Source organism: Saccostrea echinata, unplaced genomic scaffold (assembly GCF_033153115.1).
Source record: "Saccostrea echinata isolate AGI-Se365-2 ecotype Australia unplaced genomic scaffold, CSIRO_AGI_Sech_v1 ptg000054l, whole genome shotgun sequence".
Lineage (NCBI taxonomy): Eukaryota > Metazoa > Mollusca > Bivalvia > Ostreida > Ostreidae > Saccostrea > Saccostrea echinata.
In genome coordinates, this window is record NW_026889803.1 from 67,467,073 (window position 1) to 67,487,559 (window position 20,487).

General features: G+C 33.8%; 3 protein-coding genes across 3 annotated transcripts; 2 read left to right on the forward strand and 1 right to left on the reverse strand.

The window, feature by feature from the left end:
* The first annotated feature begins 5,157 nt into the window (after nucleotides 1-5,157).
* Nucleotides 5,158-11,261, forward strand: LOC133206395 (transmembrane protein 163a-like). Its single transcript, XM_061342357.1, has 8 exons — nucleotides 5,158-5,261; nucleotides 5,601-5,723; nucleotides 6,979-7,022; nucleotides 7,507-7,595; nucleotides 9,251-9,347; nucleotides 10,066-10,177; nucleotides 10,445-10,586; nucleotides 10,692-11,261. The coding sequence occupies exons 1-8, from the start codon at nucleotides 5,189-5,191 to the stop codon at nucleotides 10,735-10,737; spliced, it is 726 nt and encodes a 241-aa protein (XP_061198341.1). The 5' UTR covers nucleotides 5,158-5,188; the 3' UTR covers nucleotides 10,738-11,261.
* A 580-nt stretch (nucleotides 11,262-11,841) lies between these two features.
* LOC133205121 (uncharacterized) lies at nucleotides 11,842-12,516 on the reverse strand. The gene has a single exon (XM_061340863.1). The coding sequence runs from the start codon at nucleotides 12,508-12,510 to the stop codon at nucleotides 11,842-11,844; it is 669 nt and encodes a 222-aa protein (XP_061196847.1). The 5' UTR covers nucleotides 12,511-12,516.
* A 2,325-nt stretch (nucleotides 12,517-14,841) lies between these two features.
* Nucleotides 14,842-17,564, forward strand: LOC133171561 (uncharacterized). The gene is made up of 5 exons (XM_061306328.1): nucleotides 14,842-15,086; nucleotides 15,210-15,383; nucleotides 15,750-15,922; nucleotides 16,852-17,069; nucleotides 17,317-17,564. The coding sequence occupies exons 1-5, from the start codon at nucleotides 14,878-14,880 to the stop codon at nucleotides 17,536-17,538; spliced, it is 996 nt and encodes a 331-aa protein (XP_061162312.1). The 5' UTR covers nucleotides 14,842-14,877; the 3' UTR covers nucleotides 17,539-17,564.
* The last annotated feature ends 2,923 nt before the right edge of the window (nucleotides 17,565-20,487 follow it).

Consider the following 20,487-nt stretch of genomic DNA (forward strand, 5'->3'; position numbering starts at 1 on the left):
CCCAGGGGCCATGAAATTCACAATTTTGGAAGAGGCATTCTTGCTCATCATAACTATGTACCAAGTTAGTTTGTTTAGTACCCAGGAGTACAGAAGAAGATTTTCAAAGAAATAATGCACTTTCACTATATGATCTATATAGCCCCACCCTAGCGCCAGAACCCCTGATCCTGGGGCCATGAAATTCACAATTTTGGTAGAGGGCTTAATGCTTATTACAATCATGCCAATATTTTGACTGCTTGATGTCCAGGAGTAAAGAAGAAGATTTTTAAAGAAAATTTTTAATTTTGGTAGTTTTAGCCCCACCCCTCAGGCCCCAGGGGGTCAAGGAACATGAAATTCACAATTTTTGTTCAACTTCACCCATAGATGCTATATGCCAAAATTGGTTGAAATTGGTTCAGCAGTTTCAGAGAAGGAGCGGAAAATGTTCAAATGTTAACGGACGATGCACATCGCACTACGAGTGACTCAGGTGACCTAAAAAGTATATAAAAGCGTATAAAGTATATGCAACTTTGTTTAATTGTTGATTATTTGTCTATCAAAAATTATATATATACATTATACAATGTTTCCTAGCTGAACTTCTTTTCAATCTTTGTTTATCTTATTTTGTAAAGTAGACGTATATGCAGTTGAGTTTATTTATGAATTAAGAGTAACATTTTCTCATGATACACTGTTTTCAAATCATAGAGGTACTTAATACTTCATAAATTTTGAGGAACATTTTCTATAAAATTAACATCTTTAAGACAATATTCGGATAGGTTATTTTGTTTAAAAGTTTTTGATTTTGACAAACGGTACCCCTGTTCCAATGGTTACTAAAACCAGAAGTCTCTGTCGAGACTGTAGCTCTACTGGTTTGTTCTTATAACAAAGGAAGAGAAAAGTAGCACTTGGACTTGAAACTTTGCAACAGCAAAAAATAAATAATAATCCTTGTTTTACTCTCTTTTTGTTGCAAGATGAATTGCAATCAGACTAAAACTGTAGAAAGAAACATTAAAAGAATGTTAGAGAAATTTTGATTCTAGTTACTATGGCAACATCATTCATCAAAATAAAAAAAAATAAAGACTATTATTTATCTCAGTGTAGTCTACTTGCATGCCATGTTATATAAAAATCAGACCAAACTGTAGGCGAAGTAACATTTTGTTTGTTTGTTGTTTCCCGTCCCTCTCAAGAATTTTTCACTCATATGGAGACGCCGCCACTTGCCGGTGGAGAGCTGCAAATTTTGACCTATATATGCTAGGCACTCAGGGCCATAGAGCAGTAAGAGATCTTTTTCGTGCCAGCACCTACTGCGACATGGGACTTTGGTTTATACGGTCTCTCTTATCTGAAGGACCGGTCTCAATGTCCCCCAGTGGGATTCGAACCCGCGACGTAAGGATCAATTCCTTACTCTGCGACTCTAGAGCAAACGTTATACCACTGCGCCACGTGGGTGACAAGTAATGTTTTGAAAGTTTGTCATAGAATTTTCAGCTTTTTTGTAACCATGGCAACACTTCACCAAAATCAAACAAGAGGCCCAGAGGCCACATCGCTCACCTTAGCACTGTGGCTAGGAAAAATCAATTTAGTATTGCAAAGCTTAAATGGATAAGTGGTCCCAACCTACCCCTAAAAGGGACTGGGGGGTATGATTTGAACAAAATAAAATCTACACTAACAAGGATACTCACATGATTTTTTGACTAACTGTGACTTTTTTCTCTACAAGTTTGAACGTTCATTGTGGCCCCACCCTACCCCTGGAGGTCATGATTTGAACAAACTTGAATCTACACCACCTGAGGATGCTTCCATATAAATATGACCAATCATAGCTTTACTGTTCTTGAGAAGAAGATTTTTGAAGATTTTTCTTATATATTCCTACGTAAAATTTGATTGTCCATCGTGGCCCCACCCTACCCCCGGGGGTCATGATTTGAACAAACTTGAATCTACACCACCTGAGGATGCTTCCCTATAAATATGACCAATCATAGCTTTGCTGTTCTTGAGAAGAAGATTTTTGAAGATTTTTCCTATATATCCCTATGTAAAACTTTGATCGTCCATTGTGGACCCACCCTACCCCCGGGGGTCATGATTTGAACGAATTTGAATCTACACTACCTGACAATAATTCCACATGAGTTTCATCTTTCCTGGCCCATTGGTTCTTGAGAAGATTTTTCAATAATGCCATTAATTTTTTGCTATTTCGTAATTATCTCCCCTTGGAGGGGGGGGGGGGCATGGTCCTTCATTTGAACAAACTTGAATTCCCTTCACCTAAGGATACTTTGTGCCAAGTTTGATTGAAATTGGCCCAGTAGTTCTAGAGAAGAAGATGAAAATTTGAAAAGTTTACGACAACGACGTCAATGACGACAGACAACGGACAAATTTCGATCAGAAAAGCTCACTTGAGCCTTCAGCTCAGGTGAGCTAAAACTGGATATACAGAATTATGTATCTCAGTGTAATCTATTTGTGTGCCAAGTTATATTGAAATCAGACCAAAACTGTAGGAGGAGTAGAGTTTTGAAAGTATTTCACAGGAATTTCTATTTTTAGTAATCATGGCAACACCGTTCATCGGTATCAAAAACCGAGAAAAAGAATTATGTATCTTAGTGTAGTGTACTTGTGTGCCAAGTTATATTAAAATCAGACCAAATAATAGGAGGAGTAGCATTTTGAAAAATTGTTTACAGACAGACAGACAGACGGACGGACGGAGGACAACTTACTATCGCAAAAGCTCTTCTGGTCTCTGACCAGTAGAGCTAAAAATGAAATTTCTTTGAATGGTTTTAATGGATTTATATATAGCAGAGAAGATGAAAGTTTATTGCTATTCCTTTATATAAAGGATTTAAATTTTAATTATTTTATATCAGAAAGCAAAGCCTTCAATGATTGTTTTAGCATGTTTGTAATTATTAATGTTATTGAACAGTCTACATGGTAAAAATTTAGAGGTAACATGTCAAATTCGTTTTCCTGCTAAATACTTTTATTCGCACATCTGTTGGACTTTTGAGCCTGGTTACTGTCTGTTATCTTCTTATTTATCTTCATATCTCATGATATATGTTTGTGTTATATATGATGGTGCTAAAGTCTTCGTTTTACGAATGCATTAAAGGCAGTTATAGATGCTCAGTAGTTTCAGTCTAAGATATAAGATATCAATCAATCAATACATTTTATATATGTTTGTGTCTCTTTTATCTTAGGGACAAGAAAATATAATGTCTCCCATAGCCCCTAGATCGAAATTTGGGGTGTCCACCTTTCTCCTGAGAAAATTTTTGCCGTTAATATTGCATGGGAATTTAGAAATGCTCATTTTTAAATTCTTAAGCTGGCTAACGCCCAATCCCCCAATTTTATTGTATTATGGTTATCTGCCGAAAACGAGAGTGGAATATACCTTCCTTCACACACACGTGACTTTGCAATATTGTAGAATCATTTCAATTCATGGTGTCCAATGTTCGTAAGCAACTAAAACGTTACTTGTTCGTGGGAATGTAATTTCGTGAGTAACTTGTATATGCACAAAATCAAACCGATTCTTTGACAAAGTAATTGTTTGTTGAGATGTATGTTCGTGAGTAAGGTGACAGGTCAAGCTGTTTTGCATGATCTCTTTGAATAGCCAGTAGGTTGGGAAAATCCTTTAATAGTTTCTCAATTTCTGAATCGTCGATTTTGACTGCGACGTACAAGAATTTTTTTTCTTTAAATTCCCATTTTAGCTCTTTCATAAACATTTTGTTACCACTGATATTTTCATGTATCATGTATCTTACTGAATTGTTTAAAAATGTCTGTTTGAACTCCTTTTTAAGAAAATGTTTTCTCTTCTTAATAAAAGGACTTTGGGTTTTAAAATTAACATGAACAAAATTCAAGATTGTGTCTGAGCTGAATAAGACATTGATTTTTAAATTTTGTTTTCTTCTCTCTCCATATCGCACAGTAGAGATGTACATATACATTTCCATGTTTATCAGACAGTAGAGATGTACACATACATTTACATGTTTATCAGACAGTAGAGATGTACACATACATTTACATGTTTTATCAGACAGTAGAGATATACACATACATTTACATGTTTATCAGACCGTAGAAATGTACACATGCATTTACCTGTTTTATCAGACAGTATAGATGTAAATATACATTTACATTTTATCAGACAGTAGAGATGTACATATACATTTATCAGACAGTAGAATTGTACATATACATTTATCAGACAGTAGAGATGTACATATACATTTATCAGACAGTAGAGATGTACATATACATTTATCAGACAATAGAGATGTACATATACACTTATCAGACAGTAGAGATGTACATATACATTTTGACATGTTTCATTCAATAATTTTCCGTATGTGGTAGAATTTTTTTTTTAAATTCAAAGGCTGAAAATTTATCAATGGTATTATTACATGTAGATGAAGGATTAAAAATAACTTTTGAAATGTCTTTTAGCTAGAGACCGTGAATTTACCTTAACGGTATATTTGGATCCGCTAAACGTGCTTAAACCTTTCGTAACTTATGTATGTATGCCTGGAAAGTAGCTAAAATAGCAATAAAGACATGGGAATTGCTCTGTTATCTTTTATCTCTTTTTTGTACGAGTATTGAAAACCAATTACAGTGAAATAGAATCATCGTTGTTTTTATACTAATTTTGACTATAGACTACTCCATTTACCTTATCAACAAGAGGGCTAACGGCGGGATTTTTCAGTGCTTTGAAATTTTGTTGCTACGCTCAAATTTGCGGTAAACCGATTTCATGAAAAAAGCATATGCACGTCATATGTTCATTCAATCATAACTATTCTTTTAACCATAGGAAATCATGCATACTATTTGATATATATGGAGAAATCGCAAGCATATATGAAGAAACTTTAAATTTTCGAATGTTAAACATTGGCTACACATCACTGAATATAAAATACTCGATCAAGTCATTTCCTTTCAAAACAATTTAACTGAAAATCACAGCTGCGCACGATCAAATCTTTATAGAAAATCTACCTTTAGTAATCTTTACACTGTGTTCAAAAACTCAAAAATACAAATGATATCAGTCGTCTGTTTATATATGTACGTTAAAATGGATTGACTTATAATGTCAGAAGACGCAGGGGCGATCTCACTTCAGATTCATTCTGGAGGAAGTGGTTATGTAGACTCCGAAAAAGGTGAGAGAGAGAGAGAGAGAGAGAGAGAGAGAGAGAGAGTACTCATAAACACAATTTACTTCCACAAATTATCATTAATCTGACGTAACTGTTCTTATATTGTGTGCGGATATACATATAACACACGTACTATGTATGTGTATATATTGCACATTCTGAAATGTAACAATATGAAATCTAAAATGAATTCCATACGTACAGATATCATATATGTTGTCTAGTCAATTTAATCATGCTGGACAATACAAGCTTGATGTTTGAAATAAAGATTTAAAGTACATTCAATTTGACAATGTTTGTATTCTTTAAAAGATCACGGACATTTAATTTCATTTTTAGCGGAGCTTCTAGACGTCAAACACAGGGTGCAGTTGACCGTGGCTGTGAGGTTAAGGAGGGCCGCCATTGTTGTGTCCTGGCTCTCCGTCCTATTTGGGTTTACTCAGGGTGTCACGGCAGTCGGTACGAATTGCTTCCACTCAATGAATTCAAATAAAAAAATAATGTTACAGAAATTCTACAACGTCAAATGCTTTTTTAAAAGCAAGCTTATTTCTTGCATGGTGAAGACAGACCTTTTCAATACTCAGACTTTGATATTGTAAACTATGGAATCATCTGCATTTGTTTTACTTTTTATGCATCTAAATTTGGATGTTTTAATCTATACAACATGCATGTATTTTTTTAATGAAATGGAAACTCTTTGCATCTTATTTATAACAAACGTCATTCAATACATCTGTGCCCATTATAAAATAAATATTGATGATGTACGAAGTCGTGTCACCACCACCGATTTAATACCTTTCATGACCAACTTTATGCTCGGTCGTTCTTAACTTCGCAACAGCTGTAAAATCCACTTTATAGCTCACCAGAACCAAAGGTTCAAATGAGCTTTTCTAATGGAAGTCTTCCCAGGTCATTGCTGACCTCTACAAGACCAGAATTTGTACAAGATTTCGCACAAGATTCTCAAATGATAAATAGCCCAACATTCTACAGCTGAGAATTAATTAAAATAGGGCTTGGTACTTTAAAATCTGCATAAATAGGACCACATTATCATGTAACACTAAGCTTACGCTAAAAGTTAAACATTTTAAAAATAAGATGTTTCTAATTGGAGAGAATTCGAGATAGTGTCTATAATAACCTGAAGTTAGATTTTATCCACAAAAGGGACCTTATTAGTTCTGCTTATACTATATATAGAATTCATATATCAAATCATCTTATTCTAGACAACTAAAAGACTACAATTTATCAAAGCAAATTGCAACCATTCTTATTAAACGTAGATTCAAGTTTCTTTAGAGAATATCCTTGTGCCAATTTGGGCTACAAGATTTCCATACATAATTTTAGAAACAAGTGTCTTATGTGAATGCTTATGCACTCATAGGCTTAACATTGTTTTAAAACCAGGAAATGTACAAAGAAAGAGGAAACTTTACGAAGTGTCTCAAGAAGAACAAGCCCAATTTAAACTATTCTTTGTGTTGAATCAAGCTTGTTCAAAGTTAAACCCACGCTGGATTTCTAGGAGACACAGTGCAAAGAACGCTTAATAAAAAAATTGGAATAAAAAAAAGCCATCTCTCAATACCCTTTTTACCACTTATAATGAAGAATCATAGTTCTGTGTAGATTTTGTTGAAATCTTGATACGGTGCCCAGCATACCTTTTTCGCATTGTTCTTTTACTTTTCAGCTTTTGCTTTAAAACTCAGCAGTGACACGCTGTTTGGATTTGGAGTAAGTAAAATATATACTTTTCCTCCTAATACTTAGCATGATTGCAACCAGTTTATGAAAATGATAATATTTCACTCCTAAGGACAAATGTTACAAACTTTTTTACCATGCAAATAATGAAAAAAACCCAACTAAATTCATTTTTATTTAAGTAAAACGAATACGTTTAGCCATATAAACTTTCATTTTTCATTCAAAGTTTCTTAATAATGTCTCACAAATGGTAAAAATTCTATAGATTTTAAATTGTTATGGGAAAAAGGAATAAATTTGAACATCATAGAAAGTCTAAAAATTCTGAATATTTTAGAAATTTGATATATGCAATATTTAAACCAAAATGAGTTTGAAAAATTCATTTTTTGTCTGTATCATCTGTCTTTTAATATGTACATGTACATATATATCATGATGCTTTAGTGTTCATTAAAATTCTCAGTCTCAAGATTTTATCATGCATTTACCACCAACGTTATTTCTACAGCTTAATGCAATATTAGACAGCACATCATCTATTGTGGTATTATGGCGATTTCACAGCAAAGATCTCTACTCCGAGAGCCGAGAACGAAAGTAAGTGAACAACAGTAAACTTGTAATGTCTATACTTGGAGAGCAGAGGAAAACCAGTACAAACATTTTACTTGAGATGTAAAGTTATAAACTCTACATAACCATTAGCAAAACAGCTTTTTATATGTATGCACGATTCCCTGAATAAAGTTAGAGTTGACTAACTATTATTTCAGTAAAATAAATCTATCATTATATCAATGAAAAAGGTGAAGATAACGAATAGTAATAGTTCTCAAAAAATCTATAAAAATACAATTTAACAGGGCATAAAACAGGGACCCCGGAAATTCCAGAGGTGGGATCAGGTGCCTAGTAGGAGTAAGCATCCCCCGTCGACCGGTCACCACCGCCGTGAGACCTATGTTTATATCAGGTAGATGGGACATTCCGTAGTCAAATACAGTAAAAGAACAAACGCCTAACAATTGGTATGAAACACGTCAGCAAACATATACCCCAATGAAAGGTTATATTTGCTAACAAGGTCATTATAACGATCATAGAATTTACGAAATGGTGACTTTAAACGAAGTTGTTGAAATCCCTGCAACATCAATTTATCTGTCAATAGCCTGCCTCGGTTTAAAAATTGACGTATTCGGAGCATGTTCGTGAGTATCGAATAAGTTGGGAGTTGTAAAAAACATTATGCAGGTGATAGCGGATATTACTACATAAATAAGGAAAGCTGAAGATGGAAAAGTTGAAGTCATCTCGTTTATCATACAGTTTAGTTGTTAGTTGGCCCTTATCGTCTATATTCAGTAAAACATCCAAATATGAAACAGATGTGGCAGACTCTGTGGTGATTTTTATTTCAAGTTCACTGGGATATATCTAATCGACATATGATTGAAAGTAAGTATTGTTAATTGATCATTCATCGTCGATATACCTAAATGTCGAAATGAAGACCACAGCAAGTGTTTTCTTCTTCTCGTGTAGAGGTTTTTGAATAAATTCTGCTTCATAGGTATATAAAAACAGGTAAGCTAATAGAGGAGTACAATAAGTGTCCATTGCAATTCCAAGTTGTTGGAAGACCTGGTCTCCAAAGACAACACAAATGCTGTCAATGAGGAATCTATTTATTTTTTTAAATTTATCTTGAAGAATGGTTCTATAAAGTGAAGAAAAGTCGTATGTTTTGATGTAACTAACTTTTGAAAAATCCAGCGATTTTAAATTTTCTAAAAATTAGTTCGAGTTCTTGAGAATGCACATGTAATTTACACCACTTCTAGAATATGCTATAACCAGTATGTCTGAAGTTTCTCCTGAACAGCAGTTAATATTTTTGTAAGAGGCAAGGATAGGGGCTTCGTAGAGCATTTGCTTGACCTTGTAATGTATCTCTGTAAAGATTTTATGAAGCTTAGGAATCCAATATAGGTAGGGTGGATCGAACTCACATTGGTTGACAGGAATGTTCAAAGTTTTAAATACTGAAATGTGATTTTGTAGAATTTTATCTTTAGAAAATGAAGTGGTATCATAAGTTGGATTTCCAAAAGTAGAATTAAAACCAACTTCTTCTGAAATACAGTTATAATAATGAATCTTGCAAACAAAGACGATAGTGTTATGAACTTGCATGAGCTGTACGTCAAACGGTTTGTTTTCAAAAGATTTTGGTTACTTTTTATCCACAGGGCCTGTTTTATTATAGCCATTTTATTTGTGGTGTCCAGCACCAGTTTACTGACGATGTCCATTGTTACACTGGTCAAAGAAACCAAAGAAAAACAGGTACTTGTCACATAAACTGTCAAATAAATCGGTTGTGATCGTTCCATGTAACACTGAAGAAACCATGCTAGGTCCACAAATCCCAGGTTATTTATTTAAAGATACATTTATGTAGAAATCTATTTATGGATTTCTTGTTTTCTACAGTTTCGTCAGAAATATGCAATTGTAGTAATATATGAAATTACAACAACAGGATTAAATATTATTGAAACCGGAGAAGATTGTCCACTTCGTTTGTCCGTCAGTCTGTCCACTTGGTTTTTTTCTAAACGCTTGCAGGTGTTGGGCTTATTTTTGGAATGTGAGTCTACATTATTGAGTTTTAGATCAGATTGTATTTTGTTCCGCTTCAATGATTTTTTACGTAATTCAAAAGGTACCCGGTATACAGGAAAACAAAACAACAAAGTGATCACTATCTTAATTGCTTAGAGGGCCACAGGAAAAGTGACCCGTCTTTTATATTTTATGATGATAAATTTGTAGCTTATTCATTATAAAGTTAATATATAGCTTATAAAGTTATTCATGCACAGTCAAGACACGAAGAAATTATAGCACATTAACATAGAGAAATAATATAGTTCACTGACAGCTATTTTGTTTCAGCTTGTTAAAATAATCACGCTTTCCCCAATCTAGGCTATAACTATGTACTACTCGGAATAGTAAAGTTTGAGATTAAGATTAAATGTAGTTAAACATTTTCTTTCAGCTTGTGACACTGAGCATACTGTCCTTGGTCAATGGCTGTTCTAACCTTGTATTAGGGATTATAAAGTTTGGTATAGGATACAAACTGGAGAGTAAATCGTTGATGACAGATAGTAGGATTTTGATTATTTCATCAAAAATAATTTTAATTATGTGATCAGTCATTCAAAAACGATTTTTGTACTTGGTAACATGAGAACTTCAGAGCAACAAGTGCTCTCATTAACTTGATAACTGTTCGTTATATTGATATGTGTAAGTATATTTTGAAGGACGAAGAGCTATACTATTATATTACAACAAAAATAACAATTTAAAAGGAGTATGGATTTAATTTGTGTAAAATCATATGTACATATAACCATCCTTTTTTTTTATAGGCGTAATCACGTTTGTCGGCGCCGTGATAAGCTTTTCGGCTTTCCTAGCCATAGACCTGTATGAGCATAACTCCTCTCTTTGGTATATAGACAATGTGTTCGGTGTTGGCTGCAGTTTATTCCTGTATTTATTTGCCATTAGGTAAGCCCAGCTTACACGTGCACGTAAGTTCTGTAATATTTCTCCACTTCTATAATTTTGATAACCACTGTTATAGAAATTTTGACCTTTATGTTTTAATTTTAGATTATTCTGCCAGTTTTGCAGCAGCGGATCATCTGTGCAATCATGAATGCTAACACGTTTGATATAAACTACCCCAGTGAATAAACTGCCAGTAACATGATTCGAAAATCAATGGCATTTTGTTATTTTTCATAAAACTAATAACTATACAAGGTATTATCTGTTGTCTGATATGCTCTTTTCTTCAACTTATACATGCAAATCCATTATTTATTGCTAAAAAGATTTATGATAGCATATTTCTGTGCCTATCTATAAGTTTATTCTCTACAGCACTTATATCAACAAGCAATGTACATGTATCTATATCAACAAGCAAAATAGCTATGTTAAAATAAAACAAAACATTACATGTTACAATTCCTTCATATACAGTTGAACTTCGGTATCGTGAACACGGATATCTCGGATATGTCGAAGTCATTTTAAAGTCCCAACTGCTTATTCCTTCAGTATTTTACCGTGTATATCTCGAATCCACGGATATCTCGAAGTATTTTCTCGGACCCTTCGAGTTCGAGATAACGAGGTTTGGCTGTATATCTTACGGTATAATGTTGGCTTTTACGTTTACTTCCATTTATGTTACAATGTTACATGTTACAAATTATATAATTTTAAATGTTTACTTCTAAAAGGCAATTTATTCCAAAAAAAAAAAAATTGTGAATAGTAACAAGTATTTTTTCTAGCACCTTTATTCAGAGTCAAATATTTTCAACAGGGATAAAACATAATAATAATTTTACGCGCAAAACATGATCTAGAAATAATAGTACTTTTGATATACATGTATCTCATCAATTAAAAACATTCCTAAAATATGTTATCACAAACCAAAAAGGACTTACTTTCAAAAAGAAAAGTTTTCGCTCTATAGTTTTACAGTGAACTATTAATTATAACTGATAAATATAGTAAATAAAATGAGGAAATGACGTATTCCTAACTGTTGTCAATATTTATTTTGTGCTGTAGTCTTTAGATAAAAGCATAGAATGAAACGAAGAGAAGGCATGTCTGTGTGTGTTACTAAATCCCACGAATATCAGCACACATAGTCATTTTAAGGTAAAAAAAATACCGTGTACATGTTTTTTGGCATCGAGGAATGTTCACCAGAAAGGAAATGAAGAAAGTCCTACACTGGTTATCGTATGATGGGAAAGTTCTCTTGTCGGCTTTGGCTGTGAGGTTTGTTGTTAGTTTTTGAGACTGGAATCAAATGTCGGACTTGGGGCTTGAAGTGAAACTGACCTTTTTGTTGTTGTTCTCTCAGCGTTCGATAATACGACATATCAGACAACTTCCTGTCCAGAACTTTTCCGGATTCTTCCTGACACTGTTCTTTCAGGATTTTCGTCACTACTCTGTGAACAACATTTGGATCCGCCTGCCGAATCTTCCTCTTGATCTCGTGTTTGAAGTATCCAGGTTGATAGCCTCCATTATATATTTTAGTTTCTAATGAAATTTGTCTTGCTGTTCTAGGAGATTCTACTCGCCTCTTTTTGAAGCCATGTTTCATCGTCTGGAAATTATCAAATTTGTAATCCGCCCCGATGACCTCCCTGTACCCACGTAGTTGTTCGATATTCCGCTCTGTACGGTCCATAACTCGCTGACGTAGGAACTCGTGTACTCGCTGATCACGGTTCATTAGTTTTGTGAGTTTATGTAATCTTTCCTGCTCCAGTTCGTTCACTCTGTTAACATGCATCCGAATACGCAAAGACTCTTTTGCTATGTCCGCAAACATTGCGCCTTTTCCAACGAAAGATTCGTTAGGATAGCCTATCTTGATCTTTCCCTTTGGCATTCTTGAAGAAAATGTGTGAAAAAGCATCCAATAATGTTGTCCATGTAAAACAAGGCTAATTAAAGTAAAAGATACAGATGATAACATCTTACCTGAACATACAAGCTGAGCGAAACACCGTCTTTACTATCACTAGTTACATACTGGATTTTCTGAAAAAAGACAGGTGCACAAATTGACAATATAGTTCCAAAAATGTTTCCAATAATTAAAATAAAAAACTATAACCCACAAATAATGTAGATCTCTGGAAACAATGCAACAGATAAAATTTCTAATCAAACAAAATCTGAGATCGCAGCATCGTAATCCGAGACCTCGCTGTTATTAACTATATCCAATCCACAGGAAGGAAGGTCAAATATTTGATTTAAGACATCGATATTAAATCAAGTTCTTGTGACCACGATATAAAAGAATTGATCTATGTTCACCGACAGTCAATAACTTTGTTACAATGTATGAAAGCGACGTAATCTATTTAGATTTATTGAAAACAAACGACGCGATCAATATTTTAATAAAAGTATTCAATTTATGTGTGTCTTTCATAGTCAATATTGAATAACTTTATGCATGAGCTCGAAAGAGAGCAATGAACCAGGAATAACTTTTACATTTTATTTTAACACTTGATTCTGAAATGAGTTTCTTTTTTATTCCATTAAAACAACTGCCAGATTTTGTACTTTAGAATAGAATAGAAAAGGCCTCTATCTACTAAATGTTGTAGGAATATTTTTTTCAAGCATTAAACCCTTAATTTAATTAAAAAAGAAACGGATCGATCGAACTCCCGACATGAACAATAAGAATATATCCACTGTAACTTAACAACACTATGTCATTTTAAGTAATTTATGTTAATATTTACCTTGTATATCACTGAATCGAATTTGGAAAACAAATCGAAATGAACATTTATTAATGATAAAATTTTAATAACTTAAATATTTTGTTTCTTGATAAGAAACGATTTCTAGGCTTGTATTTTTTCTATTAACGATCTTCTTTCTCTTCTGTCAAAATGATCCCTTTCGAATGAAAGAGGGTTATATAATGAAATTGCTATCTTTAAATAATATTACGTTAAATTATGCATAAATTTCGTCACAGCCTCTGTCTGTCTTACAGTTTATTTCTCAACTTATTAAACCATTTGAGAGGGTATTTTAACATGTTATGAATGGCTTGATGTGCACTGAGGCGTCCTTTTAAAAACAATCTATCGATTTATTCTCGTGTATAAACTTGAACCTGTAAAACTTAAATGGAGGCTGTACAGAAAACAGGTAACGATTTCAATTGTACAAGTTGTATTTTATATGAATGCTATTGTTTCACAGGTTTATCATTTATTATGCACACAAATATGGTTCATGCATGTTAAGAAAAAAGATTTTTTAAAGAAAACGCCCATTGCAGTGCACGTTTATCGATATACGTATTACGAGCTTATTGGTAAACAAAGATGCCATGAATATTCATTTGTCTACACGTGACACCCTACAACCAATACTAGTAGATGAAACTTGCTGCACAATCACTATTTTGAAACTTGCTTGACACTGTTCATTGAAATTATTTCTGTAAACAGTGTGATGGTTATGGTGAGGCTTTGTAATGCTCGTCGTATTAGTAAATCTATATGCACTGCTGGCGAGGTCTTCAAACTAGTACTATCCAAAAATTAAGGACTAATACCAAGATTAATTAACGTACACTAAGTACATGTGCCAATCTGTGAGATGAAAATAAGCCGTAAAATATGTGTTCTATCAGAAATCAAAACATATCTCAATACAGTAATTATACCGGAGTAGTGATGTTTGTCTTGTAATCCAGTCCGTATTTTATCACACACAACTCTGCAAGAGAACTCCTACATAAACTCTTACAAATTACTAAACATCAAGTCTATCCATTTATCTTAAATATTAATTTTGATATTGATACATACAGATAGAAATTAAGTTCTTCGTTTGCAATTTAATAAAATATAAATATCTCCAATCTCTTTTGTTAATTTAAAGTTTGTTTAATTGCAAATAAGATGCTAAGAATGAAATATGGAAATAACGAACAGTATTCAAGCTCAAAGTCTATAAAAACAAATACAAAGCAGAGCAAACACGGGCCTCAAAACGATCAGAGATGGGATCAGATGCCATGGAGGACTGAGCATCCCCTGCCGACTGGTCACACCCGCCGTGTGCTCCTTGTCATGAAGAAAGGATATGCACTTGTAATTACCTGTTTTATGAATATAATGAATAGTTAGCTTGAACGCAATGAACGGGTTTCTAGATGATATATACTTAGTACATATCATGTGAAAGTACGTTGATCGTGTATTTCAGCTATGAGATGAGCAGAGAAGAAAGCCTTCAACGGTTATTAAAGAAAATTAATAAAGGCAGTAGGGCACAAAATGTTTTGATTCTTGGTCAGTATGGCTCTGGGAAATCCACGTTTATCAATACAGTCTGCGCCAGTTTGTCCGGAGAATGGGAACCACATGCATACGCAGGACAATCGGGGGGTGAAGGTCGTCAGACGACATTTCACATCAGAATGTAAGTGGGGGGGGGGGGGGTCTATTATCTCCCTCATTCTCATAATATTAAAATAATTTTGAACACACTTGGAACTTAGGAGTATTTTCCGTTCATGGAAAAAATTAAACTATTCTCGGACAGGATCGACACAGGGCGTTGCATGTCGGGATGGTGGCGAAAAAAATTGCCAACTCTGATCGACACCCAAGGTTTTGAGGACAATCCGCAGGAAATCCACAGGACGCTCCTGGAGTGGCTGTTAAATGGTTATTTCTCTGACGGTGAGAGCATCAAAAAGGCTGCAGACGTTTACAAGTAAAGTTTGACGTTAATTGAGAGATAAATGATACAAATAAAATTTGTAGCTTGAATTAGTCCTGTATTTTAAGTTTTTAGAATTGATATTTCTTTGTACATCATATTCTAGACAAGTTCTGGAATTCACATCAGAAATCTTTTGCTATGTCCGCAATTATCATTATCAGCATAGACTAATATATTTCTTTTGAGGCCAATACATGGTTCTTTTGCTAATCTATTCTAGACGACTTGAAGCTTATATTAGTGTACATATTCACACTTACATGGACTGTAACAGTTCTTGAGGATTTGGTCACTCAAAGTATCTCGGAAAATAAAAGGTTTGTGCTCTGACTTTACCAATACTTCATTTCATTGTAGAGATTTTGAAAAAGCCGGTCTCTCTGGAGAAAAGGGACTCCAAGCAAAATATGGTTTCTTCAAAAGAAGAAAAGTGAGGATAGACAGAGTTGTCTTTGTAGCCTCTGCTTTGTCAAGACTTCCCCAGAACCTGATGGAATTGATACGAAACACAACCAACTCTCCTAACAGAGGTGACAGGCAATTTATTGGATTTAACCATTTTTATGGAGTTATCGCCCTTTATTGACATATAATTGATAGCTCATTCATGCATATAAGATTAGTATATTAATTTTGAGTGTCCAGTCCTCTTTATTAGAGTTACAGCTATAATAGATTTGCTCCAAGGGAACGCCATCAGTCTTGCTAGCCCTCGAAATTATCTATTTTGTTTTAATGTACTTATTTAAAAATTCAACAACGTGCCTTTCTACAAATGTCTTTATTTTAGGATGTATTCAAAAAAAAAATAATTTTATTGTCTTAATTTGAAGAAATTTATAGAAACTAAGGTATGAAATCTTTAAAGAACACCGACGAACATGTATAGGAAAATAAGCCAAACACAAGAAATATTGCAACAAATAATCATATAGAACCTTATTCTCGTAGAGATCAACCCGCAGAATGATTACATATTGTCTTAATAGCTGGTTATGTGGTCTGTATAGCTATATCACTCTATGGGTATATTGTATGTATAGATATACCACTCTATGGATATATTGTCTTTAAAGCTGTACCACTCTATGGATATATTGTCTTTATAGCTATACCACTCTATGAAAATATTGTCTGTAAGCTGTACCACTCTATGGATATATTGTCTGTATAGCTTTACCACTCTATGGATACATTGTCTTTATAGCTGGTTATGTGGTCTGTATAGCTATATCACTCTATGGATATATTGTCTTTATAGCTGTACCACTCTATGGATATATTGTCTTTATAGCTGTACCACTCTATGGATATATTGTCTTTATAGCAATTCCACTCTATGGATATATTGTCTTTATAGCTATTCCACTCTATGGTTATATCGTCTTTATAGCTATTCCACTCTATGGTTATATTCTCTGTATAGCTATACGACTCTGTGGATATATTGTCTTTCTAGCTATTCCACTCTATGGAGTGTTGACACATATGGACAAAGTTAATGAGAGAAGTGATGCCTTCCTCAGAACCAGAAGAGAGTTCCAGAATAAGCTGGGACTGACCGATGACCGATATTTACAGTGTACTAACTACTGTGACGACTTTTATTTCGAGGGACACAGCAGACATCAGACATGTCTAGATATAGATATCCCCGTCATTGAATTTATGACCCAGGTAACCCTCCCACTACCAGAAGTATACATTTTATTTATTAATAAATACATGTAAAATAAAATAAACATCTTATAAATTGTATAAATTAACCCATTTCTTGTTGCATAAACAATTTTTTTTTAAAAAGTTGGAAATAACTGTTTGGTATTCTAATTATTCATTGCAAATTTAAATATAATTGTAGATTTGAAACTTAATATAAAATTGTTGATATCAACAAGAGAAAAAGTTTGTCTTTCTTTTGAAGGTTTGTAACCCTGCTGCAATTGCCATTCATCACGAAATAACCCGGAGATACAACCCTTGCTTCAAAGCTGGATTTGTGATGTTAATAATATTTTCTCTAATAGTTTTGTCCATATATTTTGCAAAACCTGATGATTTCACACACATAGACATCTTTTATTGTTTCTATAGCATTGTGATTAGGCAAACAATAAAAACTGAAGAGGAAAAAGACAATAAATAAATTTTATGTGATATAGTTGCAATCAAAGCGTTTGCTCCTTATTTATTTTGTTAAAACTTAAATGTATTTTAAAAAGTAAATGCTCCCCCGATTTGCCAGACTGACGTCTATATACTCAGCAGAAGATTACCAATGTAATGTCATCCGAGTCTGGTACCATAAGTGAAGACCCCTCTACAGGAGTTGCTACATGTCCCTGTTACTAATTATGTTTAACTATGGAGTTGTCTTTTTGCACTGAAAGACATACACTTGTATCTATTGTTTAATTACTGCCTACTGATTTTATGAGGTATCCAAGCTTTGAAAAAATAGATCCAATTTAAAAAAAGAAATCTTACCCTATATTGCTGACATTTGCTTTTTCAATAAAAATTGAACTTGTAAATTTACTTACCTTGTCATTGGTCATTTGCAAAATTATTTTGCTAAAACACATTTTGATTGTACACGCAAGTACTCTGAAGTTGATATTAAAAAGATGCTTGAGTTTCAAATTGACAATATCTATGTAGTTTTTGGAGACCATGTGATCCAACAATCTGTTGGAATTTCCATGGGTACCAATTGCGCCCCGTTATTGACAGACCTATTTTTGTATTCATGTGAAGCAGAATTTGTTCAAAAACTTAAACATTAGAAGAAGAAGACACTTGCTGTGGCCTTCAACTGGACCTTTCGATATATCGACGACGTATTATCAATTAATAATAGTTACTTCCATTCATATGTCGACTCGATATATCCCAGTGAACTTGAAATAAAAGATACCACAGAGTCTGATACATCCGTTTCATATCTGGACATTTTACTAGAAAATTAATGGTAACCTAACAACAAAACTTTATGATAAACGTGATGACTTCAACTTTTCTATCGTCAACTTCCCTTATATAGGTAGCAATATACCATTATCACCGGTTTAAAATATGACAGTTAAAATACTACCGAAGGAAAGGTTATATATGCTAACAGGGTCATTATAACGACCATGGAATTTGCTGACTTCGAAAGAACTTGTTGAAATCCTTACAACATCAGCTTAACAGTCTGTGACCTGCCTCGGTTTAAAAATTGATTGTAGATTTCCTGTTTTTCAAGCTTAAAAAGAAATAAAATACAGCATTGTAAACACTATGTTTCGATACCATAACGCCTGGAATATGAACGACATGGACACATTGTTTGAAAAAACATTGCCATTATTTTTCATTTTGCGATTCGATATTTCATTCATCGAATACCACAAAGGGAAATTATGTAACTACTGGTCGTTTACAAAGATTTCTCTATGTTATATTGAATTTTGAAAAATCTAATCATTTCTGATATTGATTAGAGATTTCAAGACAATTCATTCTAAAGTATACCCGTTTAGATGTAATCAGTTCTCAATACTTTTACTAAGAAGTTAAATTAGTATTTTTTCTACTCAAGTATTTCAAAGCTATTTTCTCAACTACCTGAACAGTCATACATAAGTTATAAAAGAATTGAAGAAGTGCTAGTGGATCCAAAAAAACACTCAAGGTAAGTAATATGATTTCCTATTGAAAATCATTCCTAACGTATAATAAAACCTCCTTCTTTATCATACTTGACCAGGGTAAGGATTAGGGTTAAAGGAGAGACATTCTTGCACATTGCAATCAAATTTACAGTAACTGTTGTCAAATTCTTAATTATATTGAGATTTTTTTTCAGGCCTTTTCCGACTTACTTCCGACTTTAAAGTTGAAATATTTTTACAAATCACCAGCAACCAAGAAATTACATCCCTACAAACAATAGCTTTGTCAAAAAATCGATTTATTTGATTTTCTGTATAAATAAGTGAACAAAGAAAATACATCCCCATGAACCAGTGACAGTAAGGTTGCCTAGGAACATTGAGCATTACGAATTGAAAAGATTCCACAATTCCTCTCTCTTTCTTATCTGAAAAAAATTTCGGTACAATTACTATACATGACTTAAAGTGAAGGAGTGGGGAGGGGGTATCAGCCAGCTTAGGAATTTAAGAATGATATTCCAAATTTCCATTAACACACGCGGCAAAAAGCTTTTTTTCTGAAAGAAAAGTTGCCCTCCCCCCTCCATCCCGATTGGAAACAAACTGTTCGCATTTCCAAAGATAAAAGGCACAAGGATTAATCAAATCTACTATGGATTGATATCTGATATCATATAAATGGGAAACAAATCTTACATATCAAAGAGAACATCTGCAATACCTAGAATACATCCGGGAAACGTACATAACACACAAAAAACATCATGAAGAATTTGACGAGCTTTTTTGATAATTAAGAGAGAATTTATGTGAGGAAGAGTAAATATTTACGCCGATGGGATTTTTTTATTTGTGGACTGTATCCATTTCTGTATAAAATAACTGTGACTTACATTTTTAATACCAGACGATTGGCGAAGGAACAGCCACTAACCTAAGATTTTACAAGGCGCTTAGAATGAGAATCGAACCTGGAAAAACAAGCATTCTGAAAGTATTGCATTAGCAATACTAGTCCCCTACCGGCAAGTGTAATCTGGTTCCCGTTAAGAATTGAAAATGCCATAATTCCGTCAAAAATCAATGAAGCGGGGCGAAATACATAGTTGATCTATAACTAATCAAGGTAAAGTGACATACCAAAAATCAGCTCAATATCTGAAAGCGTTTAGAAGAAAATTGTGGAAAACCCCTAAAAATTGAAAAGGCCGTAATTCCGTCAAAAATCAATGAAGCGGAACGAAATGCTAACCTGATCTGTAACTCATCAAGATACACTCACAAACCAAAAATTAGCTCAATATCTGCAAGCGTTTAGGAAAAAAGTGCGGAAAACCAAGTGGGGCAGACTGACAGACAGACAGACGGACAGGCAGACAGACAGACGGACGGACAGACTCAGAGGAAACCTATAGTCCCCTCCGGTTTCAACGGTA